We start from the raw sequence: 13,631 nt of genomic DNA, 5'->3' as shown, positions 1-13,631 counted from the left end.
ACAAAGCATCAATTAGGTCCTCTTCGATCCAAAAGTCAAAAGGACACGCCGCCAAAAGTGTTATGTAGCACCAAATCCACCTTTTCAAGGATCAAAACTCCAAAAGCCGTTGAAAAATCCATCAAAGCCAAGGAAGGGCATCCAAAGTTCATCCCAAAGCTTCGAGGTGTTCATCGTGTTCTTCACCAAAGCATCAACCAGACCCTTTTTGATTCAAAAGTCAAAGGAACAAACCGCTAAAAGTGTTATGAAGCACCAAATCCACCTCCGCAAAGATCAAGGCCTCGGATCGTCCAAAAAAAGACATCAAATCCAAGTCAACGATCAAATCGCCCACACGGAGACCAAAGCCTCCAAAAGCGGCAAAGTCAAAGCAAATATTAAAGCCATGGATCGTCTAAAGAAGACATCGAATCCAAAGCCGATGATCAAATCGCTCACACCGATACCAAAGCCCTCCAGAAGCGGCAGAGACAAAGCAAAGATTAAAGCTGCGGATCGTCCAAAGAAGACAAAAAATCCAAAGCCAACGATCAAATCGCCCCACGGAGACCAAAGCCCTCCGAAAGGCAGTAAAGCAAAACCAAAAATCAAAGTCGCGGATCGTCCAAAGAGGACATCAAATCCAAAGCCGACGATCAAATCGCCCACGCGGAGACCGAAGCTCTCTAAAAGACGGAAAAAGGCAAATCAAAGATCAAAGCCGTGGATTGTCCAAAGAAGATATCAAATCCAAAGCCGATGATCAAATCGCCTACACGGAGACCAAAGCTCTCCAAAAGGTGGCCAAGAAAAATCAAAGATCAAAGCCTCGGATCGTCCAAAGTGGACATCAAATCCAAAGCCGACGATCAAATCACCTGCACGGAGACTAAAGCCCTCCAAAATCTGGCAAAATCAAACTGGAGACCAAATCTCTTCGGATCAAAGAAGCCATCGAAAACAAATCGACCCGGAAGGAGAATCAAAGGACCCATTTAGAGAATAGGACCCACTTTAAATACAAATGAAATATAATTTGTACAAATTTTGTGTTTATTAAAAATAACACAATTTTTTGTCCAAAGGGATTTTTGGCACACCCAGTGGGACCTCTCTACCTTTCATCTCTCTTTCCGACGAACTTTCAACAACCATTGGCTTCCTACAAAATCAAGACTTTTAACGTTGCGTCAAAAGTTGCTGCTCAAGCCGCCGTCGCCGCCAAAGAAGTTGGCGCACCCATTGCATCCAAAACCTCAAGCGCTTCGACAAATACTGGAATGACAACACGAAGCATGACCAAAAGAGCATTGTCATTATCTGAAGACACTTCTCCAAAAATCACAAAGCAAAGTCCACTCTATGAAGAAGACGACAACTTCAAGAGTACTGTCGCATTGTTCACCCCTCAACAAACTGCAAGTCATTCAACCGCATCAAACTCTGCTCCGGTGATGACTACCAACGTTTCAAATATTGAGGACCCAAAGATTGTGGATCAAAGTCTGCTCTGCGATGAAGATCAAAGCTTCAAAGACACTTTCATGCCACCTACTCATCGGTCAATTTCAAGTCATTAAACCACATCAAGCTCTGTTCTGGTAATGACTATCAATGCTTCAAATATAGAAGAACAACTTGCAGTATTGACCAAAATCATTGAAAAGATGTCTTAACACATGCAACAACAAGACGCTCTCATAAAAAAACTTATCACAAAGCTAGACAAGCCTGAAGAATCCAGTTATGCCATCGAAAAACAACCATCTTCTCCAGCAGTCCGAAATAAAGCAGCAACATCTGTGGAGCAATGTCATGACAAAGAAAAGGTGGCGGAACCAAATCTATTTCAAGGATCATCCAACTCCTGCATCCATATATCCCAACTTGACAAATATATCAAGGGGGCAATCAAAAGAGGATCCGAAGGGTGTTCAAGGCCGACGCACACTTACACCAAGCCTTACACTGCAAGGATTGACGCTCTCAAAATGGCAACGGGCTATCAACCACCAAAGTTTTAACAATTTGACGGCAAAGGCAACCCAAAGCAACATATAGCGCACTTTGTCGAGACATGCAACAATGCTGGAACATATGGAGACTTAGTCAAACAATTTGTGCGGTCACTAAAGGGCAACGCCTTCGACCGGTACATCAACTTAGAGGCTAGTTCCATCGACAATTGGGAGCAACTAGAGTACGAGTTCTTGAACCGGTTCTACAGCACGAAGAGAACCGTCAGCATGACGAACTTACCAATATCCACCGGTGGAAAGATGAGTCAGTAATTGACTACATCAACCGCTGGAGAAGTCTAAGCTTCAACTACAAAGATGAACCCGTAATTGACTACATAAATTCCAAATAGAGTATTGAATATAAGATGGTTGATATGCATTCGCCAATTGTGACTATGATATGAAAAAATGCGATTTTTTAGAATGTACTTTATATATTTGCTAGCAAAATAAATAATTGACAAAAGTGATAATTGAATATATATCTAATCTATAATTATTTTTATTATACAATAATTATTTTTACTAATATATTTTTAATTATTTAATAATATATCTGTCATAAATTCTCGTGTATATAGTTAAGTGTACATCATAACTTGTACCGAGGGAGTATAATATGTTCTCTGAAATTTTAATTTGTAACATAAAAAAAAATAAAATCAGTAACAACCTCCAGATATGTATGTATATATTATAATAATACACATAGGGTTTGATTGTTTTGGAGTTTGAATTTTGAGTTGAGATTAAAATAATAAAAAATTTGAATTAAAATAATTATATAATATAATATAAATAAGTATTGATTTGATATTTTGAATTTAAAATTAATTTTTATTATAATAAAAAATATATATTTAATTTGATATTTAAAAAAAAATAATTTAGGGGTGTGTTCGGTTGTAAAATTTTAACAAAATTCTACTATTCATCCAATTTTTTTCCCCCAAAAACATCAAATCAAACACCTATTTTTCATTTTTTATATTATACTAAAAATTAATTTTACATTCAAAACATCACATCAACACCTATTTATATCACATCATACAACTATTCAAATTCAAAATTTTTACTATTCAAATCCTAACTCAAAATCCAAACCCCCAAACAAACACACCCTAACATCGTTACCAATACTCCAAAAAAAACACACCCATAAATGTGTTCGTGTGTGTTGCTCTCTTGGATTTCGAGTATATATATATATATATATATATATGTATATATGCGTTGTCGTGTGCACCTGGTCCTTCACTAATCACATTAATTAGTCTGCCATATTTCCTATTTTCCCCAAAGTTATGGAGAATTTGCCCATTATTTCTCTACTGCTGCTCCTCCTCACCATTCTCCTCTTCTCCGCGATCGGCCGTTCCAAATCCAAACGCCGTTCCAAGCTCCCGCCGGGACCGCCGCCGCTCCCTCTCATCGGAAACTTCCACCAGATCGCCGGAAAACCCTTCCACCAATACTTCCGGCGCCTCTCCAAGACCTACGGCTCCCTAGTCCACGTCAAGCTCGGCTCCCGCTCCGTCATCGTCGCCAATTCCTCCAAAATGGCAGAACAAATCCTTAAATCCCAAGACCTCAACTTCTGCAGCCGTCCGCCATTGCTGGCGCTGCACAAGCTCTCCTACGGCGGCTTCGACATGGCCTTCGCCCCCTACGGACCCTACTGGCGGGAGATGCGGAAGCTCTCTCTTCTCCATTTGCTCAGCTCCGCGAGAGTCAAATCCTTCCGCCCGATTCGGGAGGACGAAGTCGCGACACTCATCGGGAAAATCTCCGGCAAGGCTTCCCGGTCGGAGACCGTCAATTTGAGCGATGAAATCGTGTTTCTGACGAGCACGATTATTTCCAGAATCGCGTTTGGGAAGAGATTCGAGCACGGCAGCGGGGAGAGCCGGGCGTTCGACCGGAATATTCTCGAGTTTCAGACGGCGCTGTCCGGGTTCTACTGGACCGATTACTTCCCCCGGCTCGCCTGGCTCGACCGCCTCACCGGAAAAACCGATCATCTCGACCGGGTTTTTAGGTCCTGGGACTCGTTCTACCAGAACCTCATCGACGAACACTCCGCCACCGACCGGCCGGAGACGATGCACCGTGACGTACTCGACATTCTGCTGCAGCTTAGGGACGACGAATCTCGACTGTTCGATATCTCTCTCGATCAGATCAAAGCGATTCTCATGGTGAAAACCCTAATAATTAAATTTACATTAATTTACGACGAAATTCCAATTTGACGCAAAATTTGGGGCAGGATGTTTTCTTTGCTTCAACGGACACAGTGGCGACGACGCTAGTGTGGGCGATGACGGCGCTGGTGAAGAACCCCGCCGCCATGGCGGCGGCGCAGGAGGAAATCCGGTCGGTCGCCGGAAAGAGGAAGAAAATGGTGGAAGAAGAGGACATTGCGGCGGCGAGCCTGCCGTACTTCAACGCCGTGCTAAAGGAAAGCCTGCGGATGTACTTTCCGATACCTCTCCTCCTCGGGCGAGAAGCCATTAGGGGCTGCGCCGTCGGCGGGTTCGAAATTCCGGCGGCGGCGCTGGTGTACGTGAACGGGTGGGCGCTGAGCCGGGATCCGGAAGTGTGGGAGAATCCCGAGGAGTTCCGGCCGGAGAGATTCATGGAAGGTGAAGAGAAGCTGTGGGTAGGGCAGGATTTAGGGTTTATTCCGTTCGGGGCAGGGCGGAGGGGTTGCCCGGGAATTACGATGGCGGTGGCGACGCTGGAGACGGTGCTGGCGAATCTGCTGTACGCTTTCGATTGGAAGGTTCCAGAAGGGATGAAGGTGGACACAGAGGCGCTGACAGGGATTACCTTGCACAAGAAATATCCGCTCTGTCTTGTCGCCAACAATTTCATCTGAATTTGTGTTATTGTTGTCTGTGTGTGTGCCAGTACTGTTCTGTTGTCTGCTGCCATACATATTTTGTTGATCTTAAAGAAATCTGATATAAGACGAATCCAAGACTATTGATCTAAAGTTATGAAATAAAAAAGTCAAATTAAGATCAAATCCGAATCCGATGTGATTTCTTGAAGCGAATACGGTCCGCCACCAATCAAAGATAGAACGAATTAACTGTAATAACAAATATTGCGAACCGAAACAAGGAAAAGAAATTTCAAAGAGATTTCGTTATAAATTTTTGATAAAAGATTTTTGGAAAAAAAAAAAAAAACCCTAGAGAGCTTCATTTTGTAAGAGATGTTTCCGATTTATTATTTGAGAGAAAATCGATTTATTTTAAATCCCAAACTTCCAGTTCACTACCATAATATTAGCGTTTCAAATTAAATTATTCAAAATCAAAATTAATTCAAAATAGATTTTAATTTATTGGGCTTAGACCACGAGCCCGACGGGCCCCACCCATCTTTGTATATATATATATAATATACACCTCAAATCAAATCCAATCCAATCCATACCCCAATTTTTATTTTTATTTTATTTTATTTTTATCATTTATGGAGTCTATTGTAACATATGGTGGCTGAACTTTGTTTCATCTTTCCATGTGAGACATTATCTTTCAATTTCATTTCTCTTCCTATTTCACTAATATATCCAACATATTACTCCTATATCATAATGTTTTGATCGTAATTTATTTTGCCTTTTATCTCTTCTTCATTCTTTTTTTTATTTTGATTTTTTATTTTAATTTTTTGTCTTCTATCATATAAATAACATTTTTTTTATTTAATTGAGTGACATAAATGTATGAGGGCCCAGGTTGAGTTAGATAACTAAAATAAAATGAATATAAATGAAGGCAAGGCAGGCACGCAATGCTGCTGGGAAATAAAATTCTGGCAGACAAATATAACGAATTGCTATTTTACCATGTGTGGCTGCTAGGGGTGGAAAAACAAATCGAATTTAACCGTTGAATTGTTGAACTGAATTGTATTGGATTGAATTTTCGGTTAATCGAACAAATTCGGTTCAAATTTAAATATTGTATATTTGATATTTGTTCAGTTTTATTCGATTTCGATTTTTATCTTTTTTTTTTTTGTTCAGTTAATCGAACCGAATATAGTTATATTTTTATATTTTAAAATTTATATTAATAATTATATTTTAAAATATATATTAATAATTATATTCAGTTCACGTTCGGCCGTTTGGAATATTTGCGGACATTTTTATTTAATTGGAATTTTGAATTATCTTTTAATATATATATTTATTTAATTTCAGTTCAGTTTGAATTATTTATAAATATTTTCGATTAATCAAAACATTCGATTAGGATAAGATTCATAATTTTAAATATTTGTTTAGTTCAATTCGAAGAACAACAGATACATGCTTATATGCAAATACTCGAACCGTACTCACCTAGTGGCTACATATACATCCATTGGCGGATCTAGGATTTTGAATTTGGTAGATCGATAAATTAATATAATTAAATTAAAATTAAAATAAGTAAATATATCAACAAAAAATTACATTAGAAAAATACGAAATTTCAAATTAACAATCACTTAGATATCAAAATAATTATAAGTGTTCACGACGAGATCTCTTATATTTTGGTATCGGCTGACAATAGCATTTATACTAACTTACGTAAACACATCTCTTTTTAGAAAAGTAACGAAACAATTATTTAATAATTATTCTTTCATGCTATTCCGTAATTTTTTTTTGATGATAGTTATAGTTGAAAATGATCTTTCTACATTTGTAATTGCTATTTTTCTTTGTCTCAACAAGTTTCATAGCAAGTTCATTTAAATTCTTCAAATCCCAAAATATTTCATCACATTAAACATCAATAATAAGATTACCCAATAATAATTCAAGAATCATCCATTTTGCTTCTGATAATTCTATAGAATATAATTATACATGTAGTTGCAATATTTTTTTATTAAAAGAGAAAAGTCCATTGGAGGGAAAAAAACAAGATATCAATAATTCTTTTGATTGATCTTGTTGAATACCGAAACTGATTCATGAAATAAAAATAAGACTAATATTTAAGGATATATTTGTAATTTAGTGATAATTAGTATTATTTTTAATTTTTTTTGATGGGTCAATTGACCCACCTTCCCTAATACTGCATCCACCCCTGTATACATCAATAAATGAATCCAATCATGCTTATTCTAAAATAAGCACATTGAACACAAATTATTTCTAGTAATATAACATAAAAATATAAAACTAATCCATCTGTCCGTCATATTTAGTTCATTTGAATCTTACAAGGTGATTAAAAAAGTAAATATTTTATTAAAAAAAATTGAAAAAGAGAATTAAGAGTATTTTTAAAAATTTAATTAGTAATTAAAAAGAATAAAAGTTAATAAACTTATTATAATTTGTTGTAAATAAATTTAAATAAAATATAACAGTTAAATACTGATTTTTTTTTTTACTTTTTTAAATATAATCATGAGATAAATTTAACATATAGATAAAACAAATTAAAAGAGGAATAAATTTGACTAAAGAAAGAAAAATATAATAATTTATTAATGAAAAAAATATATAAATGAAATTTTGTTTGAAAAATAAATATAATATCAACGGTGGAGGAATTTTCTAAATTAATTTAAAATACAATGATTGGATACGTAAATTTTAAATCCAGTTCACAAATATTATGTGATATTTCGCAGAACAATTTTAAAATTGATAATTTTAAAATAGAATTGAATTAGGTCAATATCATAAGTCTATTCTCCTAATCTTTTTGTTGCGTTCTTTGTGGATTTTATATATTTTATTATTCAATTTTATTTTCCTAAAAAAGTATTGCATCAAATAATATATATTTTTTTATCTTATACTAAAAATTTATTTTACATTCAAAACATCACATAATTTCTATTTATATAACATCAAACAACTATTCAAAAATCCAATCCTAAAAACTAAAATTCGCAGACAAACACACCTTGGGTCCAACTGCAACAATGCCCCTTGGAAATGTTATGCAATTCTTCTGTCCTCCATTGAATTGCATAATTATTATTCCCTCCTCATTCAATTGTATGGTCATTTCATCGGACACGGGTTTTAAGAAAAATATGTAAGAATAAAAAATTTTACTTTTTTTTGGTAAAAAAAAGTGATATTTTTTTACCAAAAAAACGAAAATAAATTTGGATGACAACTAAAAATATAAAATAAGAATATATTTAAACGACGAAGGGAGTATTATTATTATTATTATTATTATTTTTTTTTTTACTTTTTCTCTCGAAACTTGTTTTCTCTCAAATTTGGATGCTCATTTTACAAAACCGTTGACCTTCAAATTTTCTTCTTTAGGAACCTCTAAGGCGTTCAATAAAAATCACTTTTAGGCCAAATTTTACAAAACCGTTGACTTTTTTTAGGAACCTCCAAATCTTTTAAGGCCAACTACAACACATATAAAAATCAATTTTAGTAACAATTTATATTAAAATTATGATAATTTTCATTTTGTTTTTAAAAAATAAGCTCTATAGAATAGAGCCTATAACAAATTGGACGGTCTTTGCAAAAGAAAAAAAATAGTAACGAGTAAAAATTTTGAATTTAAAAAAAATCTATCGTGCATTTGAATGCTAAAAAAAATAATATTATTAGCCGTTCTTGCATACACATCTAAGAAATATGTATATGATTGCCACGCGAGTTATTATTTTTTTTTTCACCAAAATTATTTCTCTAATCAATAAACAAGAGATGTAGAAAAAAAAAAAAAAATCACAAGAATAATGATACGAAACATCGAGAATTTTTACGTAGAAAATATTTTTATGTGAGTGATAAAAATTACGAGGCCTATTGCATGAGCTAAGGCAAAAAATTCACGATACCAACAAAGTGCGTGCAATCAAAGACAATTTCCAATAACTAGATATCAAAAACTCCATACACTCAATTACATATCAAACTAACATTGCAAAATATTTCAAACAACAAAACAATACATTCTAAAATACTAATCAAGAAGGTTTAAATGAACCTAAACACATAAGTTCATGAAGATTCGGAATTAAAGAAATTCTTTATTCTTTTAATTCTCTCATTTGTGCCTCCAACTCTCTCTATCTCTCTAAAGAAACCCTACAAATGAATTCGGACAAAATAAAACCATATAAATTTATACCTTTAGACTCCAATAAATGATTGGGAGTAAGGTAGCGTGACTACGGTCTGGGTATTTGCAAATATTTAGGGTATTTGTAAATATTTAGGTATTTGATATCCGAACCAAACAGAACAAATACCCGAAATCGCGAACCGTATCCGAACCGAATATTTCAGTTAACCGAATTTTCGGTTAACTGAAAATATTTGCAATATTTGCAAATAATTCGAGCCGAATCAAAAAATTTAATAATATATATCAAAAAATAATTTAAATTTTAATTAAATAAAAATATTTACAAATACTTTAAATATCCGAACCGAATCTAATTATTAATATAAAAATTAAAATATAATAATATAAATATATTCAGTTCGGTTAACCGAATCGATAAAATATCAAAAAGTGAAATCAAACCGAAGCGAACAAATATCAAATATTCAGTATTTGTATTCGAACCAAATTTGCTCGATTAACCGAAAATTCGATTCGGTTCAATTCGGTTAAGCGTTTCGATGGTTCGATTCGATTTTGCTATCCACCTGATAGCGTGAACTCATATCTTTTAATAAGTGAGTGGTGAAGTCCTGATGATGGGATTTATTCTTCTTGTTGTTAAGATCAATGATACAAAAATATATTAAATTGTATAAGAAATTCCACAAACCACATAAAAAATTTATTTAACAAAATACATTTTAAATTTTGATGTTCTAATATGATTGGTCAAAAAATTGTTTTAAAAGATTGGTGATAACTACGGAAAGAGAATCTAACATTCGGGCCCGTTCTTGACCTTTATTAGGTCCGGGGCAAAATTAGAATATTTGGCCCTTAAATATATTTCTTATAGAATAATAATAATAATAATAATATATATTTTTTAATATAAATGTATTAATAAAATATTTTTTTATATATTAAAAGATCAAAATTTAAATATAAAATTAATGTGACATATTTAGTATAACATAAAAAATTTAAAAAAATATATTTGATTTTATATTTTTTAAAGAATATTTTTATAAACAATTAAAAGTCTTTAAAAGAAAATTTTCAAACAAAAATATTTATTAAGGGTTTGTTTCTTTTGATTGGTTTAGGGAAAAATTTTGTTTGAATTTGATATTAAGATAATGTTTGTGAGAATGATCCTAATAGTAAAAATTAGAAAGTTTAGATTAAATAAACAAACTCAATGTTTATATAATATACAAATTTTTAAAACTACTAAAAATTACAATAAAATATACAAATTTAAACATATAAATATAAAAATAAAAATAAAAATAATAAGAACACAAAAATATTACTCTATCATATCTTTTTAATTTTACATAATTCACAAAAAATATAAAATCATACCATTAAATAAATATACTAAAACATACAAATAAATAATTTAAAAATTAATGTAAAAATCATTTATTTAAAAAATAATTATAAAATAATTTTTTTATTTTATTTTATACATTCTACAAATAATAATAATAATAATAATATATATATTAATATATAGGAGTGTATATATATATTATTGGGGCCCCTTATGGGCCCTTAGAGAGAATGGGCCCTGGGCAAGGGCCCCCATAGCCCTGGCCCAGGGCCGGGCCTGCTAACATTAATGGAAAGATCGATGGACAGTAACCTCACATAAACATAAATGTATGAGTTGGGTAAGATAATGAAATTTGAATGGAGCCTTTAGATAAATCAAATCAAATCAAATCAAGAAACATTATTTAGTTTGTCCAATTTTGATAATTTCATACAAAGAGATTCTAACTATCAAAAGAAGAACAATTAGAAATAATAATATTATAAATAAATAATGAAATGTATAAGTAAGATGTGACAGTGAGTTTTGGTTGGAGCCTTTGGACAAACCAATTAAGAGGAAACAGTATGTGATGTGAACAATCCCTATCACCTACTTGGCCTCCACATTATTGTAATGCGAGTCGACATTATTCTTGTGGTTATATTTAATTGAAATTATTTTAGGATTGTAATAAGAGAAAAATAGCCAATATTTTTAAATACATGTGCATGTTTTATTTTTTCAAATAAAAAATTTAACTATTCATTCCCATAATTTCCAAATAAATAAATATATATGTATATAATAATTTTTACAAAAAAATCACGTCAAAATATTATTAACATCAAAACTCAAACTATACCCTCAATTTCAAATCAAAATTAAACATGAAAGTGAAAAATATGCAAATTACAAAATAAGAGACTCCGTAATATATATATATAATAGGATACATCATTTTCTTTTAGTGCATTAACTGTACCCTTTTATTATTTTATGTTATCAAGGTTGTAATATTGAAAATCGAGATACTTTAATTCGAAATAAGATAAAAGATCTGATTAAGAAGATTCGAGTTTCGCGTTGCACGCGATCTCCTTGAAGCAAATTCGGCCCGCCACCGATTGCTTCCCAGGATAAAACGAATCGATCAGGGATCTACGATCCCACCACAAACCGAACTAAGAAAGCTCTTTTTGGAAGTTTTTGGAGAAAAATCGAAGAACAAAAAGAAACAGAGAGTATAAAACAGCCAACTAAAATTTGATTCATGATTGAGGATTTATGGTGAGTATAATTTTCAATTTAAAAAAGAAGATTAAATTAAAGTGCCACAAAAGTAGCAACCACTCCACTATTAATTAATCGGATAAAATACAAAATTTGAATCAATTAATTTTCTCACAAATGGGCCCGGCCCACGAGCCCCGCGGTCCAATCTTGACTATATATATATTTATATATATATGTACACCTAATGACCCAAGCCAATGTTAAGTCCATTCATAATTGGACCCAATCCAACCAATTAATTCTTTTATTCATAAATGTATCACATTGCATTTATGGAGGTGGAGTCTCTTTGTTTTTCCAACGTGGGATTAACTCTCACATTCCCCTTCTTCTTTCTCTTTCACATTCACACACCAACATTTTAGTCCCATAACTAGTTAAAATAATTCAATAAGTGAAATTTTCTTTGCACATTTAGTCATCCGGCGCGGAGATGCCTCTAGCCACACCTACCGACAATGCATTCCGCCACCGCTGACATTTCTTGCCATACCTGCCGCCGTCAAACACGCTAGCCGCATCCGCATTTGCCCTTGATTTTCATTTATCTACATATCCGCAGTTGACGATCGCCGCCGAAAACATGCCTAGCCGTGCCCGCTGCCAAAAACATCCCTAGCCGTGCCCACCACCGTCAAACACGCTAGTAACTTCCGCCCTTGATTCCTCTTCACCCTTATATACTAGGGAAGTTCCCACACATTTAGCAATGTGGAAAAATATTCAACACTCCCCCCTCGAGATGATAGTCTCGAAAATCTATACATGATCCAAACCCAATACGGGCACCATGGCTCTGATACCATGTTAAAAAGGGATCCGGGCATCCAACCTAAAACCAATTGGTGATAGGTGGAGTGGCCCTTCACCCTCCTTATATATTAGGAGAGTTCTCACACATTTAGCAATGTGAGACAATATTCAACACTTCTATCTACAAATCCGCAGTTGACGACCGCCGCCGAAAACATCCCTAGCCGTGCCTACCACAGTCAAACACACTAGTCACTTCCGCCCTTGATTCCTCTTCTATCTACACATCCGCAGTTGATGATATCCCACTACAAAAAAATATCAATTTTGTAACAAGATTTTTTCGTTGTTAAATCCACTTTTCCGTTACTAGTGATATTAGAGATGAAATTTGAGATGGAATTACGTTAGCTACGTGAACTTTAGGAACGGAATTCCGTTACAAGTATACTATTTTTTTGTAGTGTCCGAAGACGACATATTTGACCGCACCTGCCGCCGCCAAACACGTTTTCGGCCTCCGCCCTCGATTCCTCCTCTATTATACCTCCGTAGTTGACTAGTATTCCAATGACGGAATCAATTAAGTGAGATCCCGAGTCTTCAAATTAATCCAAAATAAAGAGAAGAAAAGCACATTAAGTACCATGTGTGCCAAGAAAGGTAGCAAATTTCAACAATGAGAAGCTCTTTCGTCCAAGCGGAGACTCATTAAGGTATTTCATTCGAGGTCCATGTTTTAGGGGACTCCTATTTGTTAATCCCATGCCTATGGGTGTCAATCCGGTTTTAAAATTGATAAAAGTTATTTGGATGTCGATCGTAACTATTTTGTATTATTAAATGCAGAGGAATGTATTTTGACGGATGAGGATTTTGCTAAAGTTTATGGTCTTCCATATGGTTGTGATAGGACCCCTATATCGTTGATTGAATGAGTTTTTTTTATTATGGTTATACCGATGAATTTGCTAAAAAGTATGGCCTAATAGGGGATGATCCAAAATATATAAAAGATGATGATTTGAATAAACTAATGAAAAATGAAAAACATTGGTGAGGAAAGTAGACTTCTAGAGAATCTACGCGGCGTACTGCATTTGCACCTTACTGCCAGTCGGTTCAAATGCC

At 33.8% G+C, this 13,631-nt stretch overlaps 1 protein-coding gene across 1 annotated transcript; it reads left to right on the top strand.

Moving 5' to 3' along the window:
- Positions 1-3,234: 3,234 nt before the first annotated feature.
- Positions 3,235-5,004, top strand: LOC127264689 (6,7,8-trihydroxycoumarin synthase-like). The gene is made up of 2 exons (XM_051294189.1): positions 3,235-4,204; positions 4,276-5,004. Exons 1-2 carry the CDS (start codon positions 3,311-3,313, stop codon positions 4,885-4,887), a joined length of 1,506 nt encoding a protein of 501 aa, XP_051150146.1. The 5' UTR covers positions 3,235-3,310; the 3' UTR covers positions 4,888-5,004.
- Positions 5,005-13,631: the final 8,627 nt, after the last annotated feature.

The sequence above is a fragment of the Andrographis paniculata genome, unplaced genomic scaffold, assembly GCF_009805555.1.
Source record: "Andrographis paniculata isolate CXL003 unplaced genomic scaffold, ASM980555v1 Contig71END, whole genome shotgun sequence".
Classification (NCBI taxonomy): Eukaryota; Viridiplantae; Streptophyta; class Magnoliopsida; order Lamiales; family Acanthaceae; genus Andrographis; species Andrographis paniculata.
The sequence above is the reverse complement of the archived record's forward strand: the minus strand, read 5'-3'. Positions and strand labels throughout refer to the sequence as shown.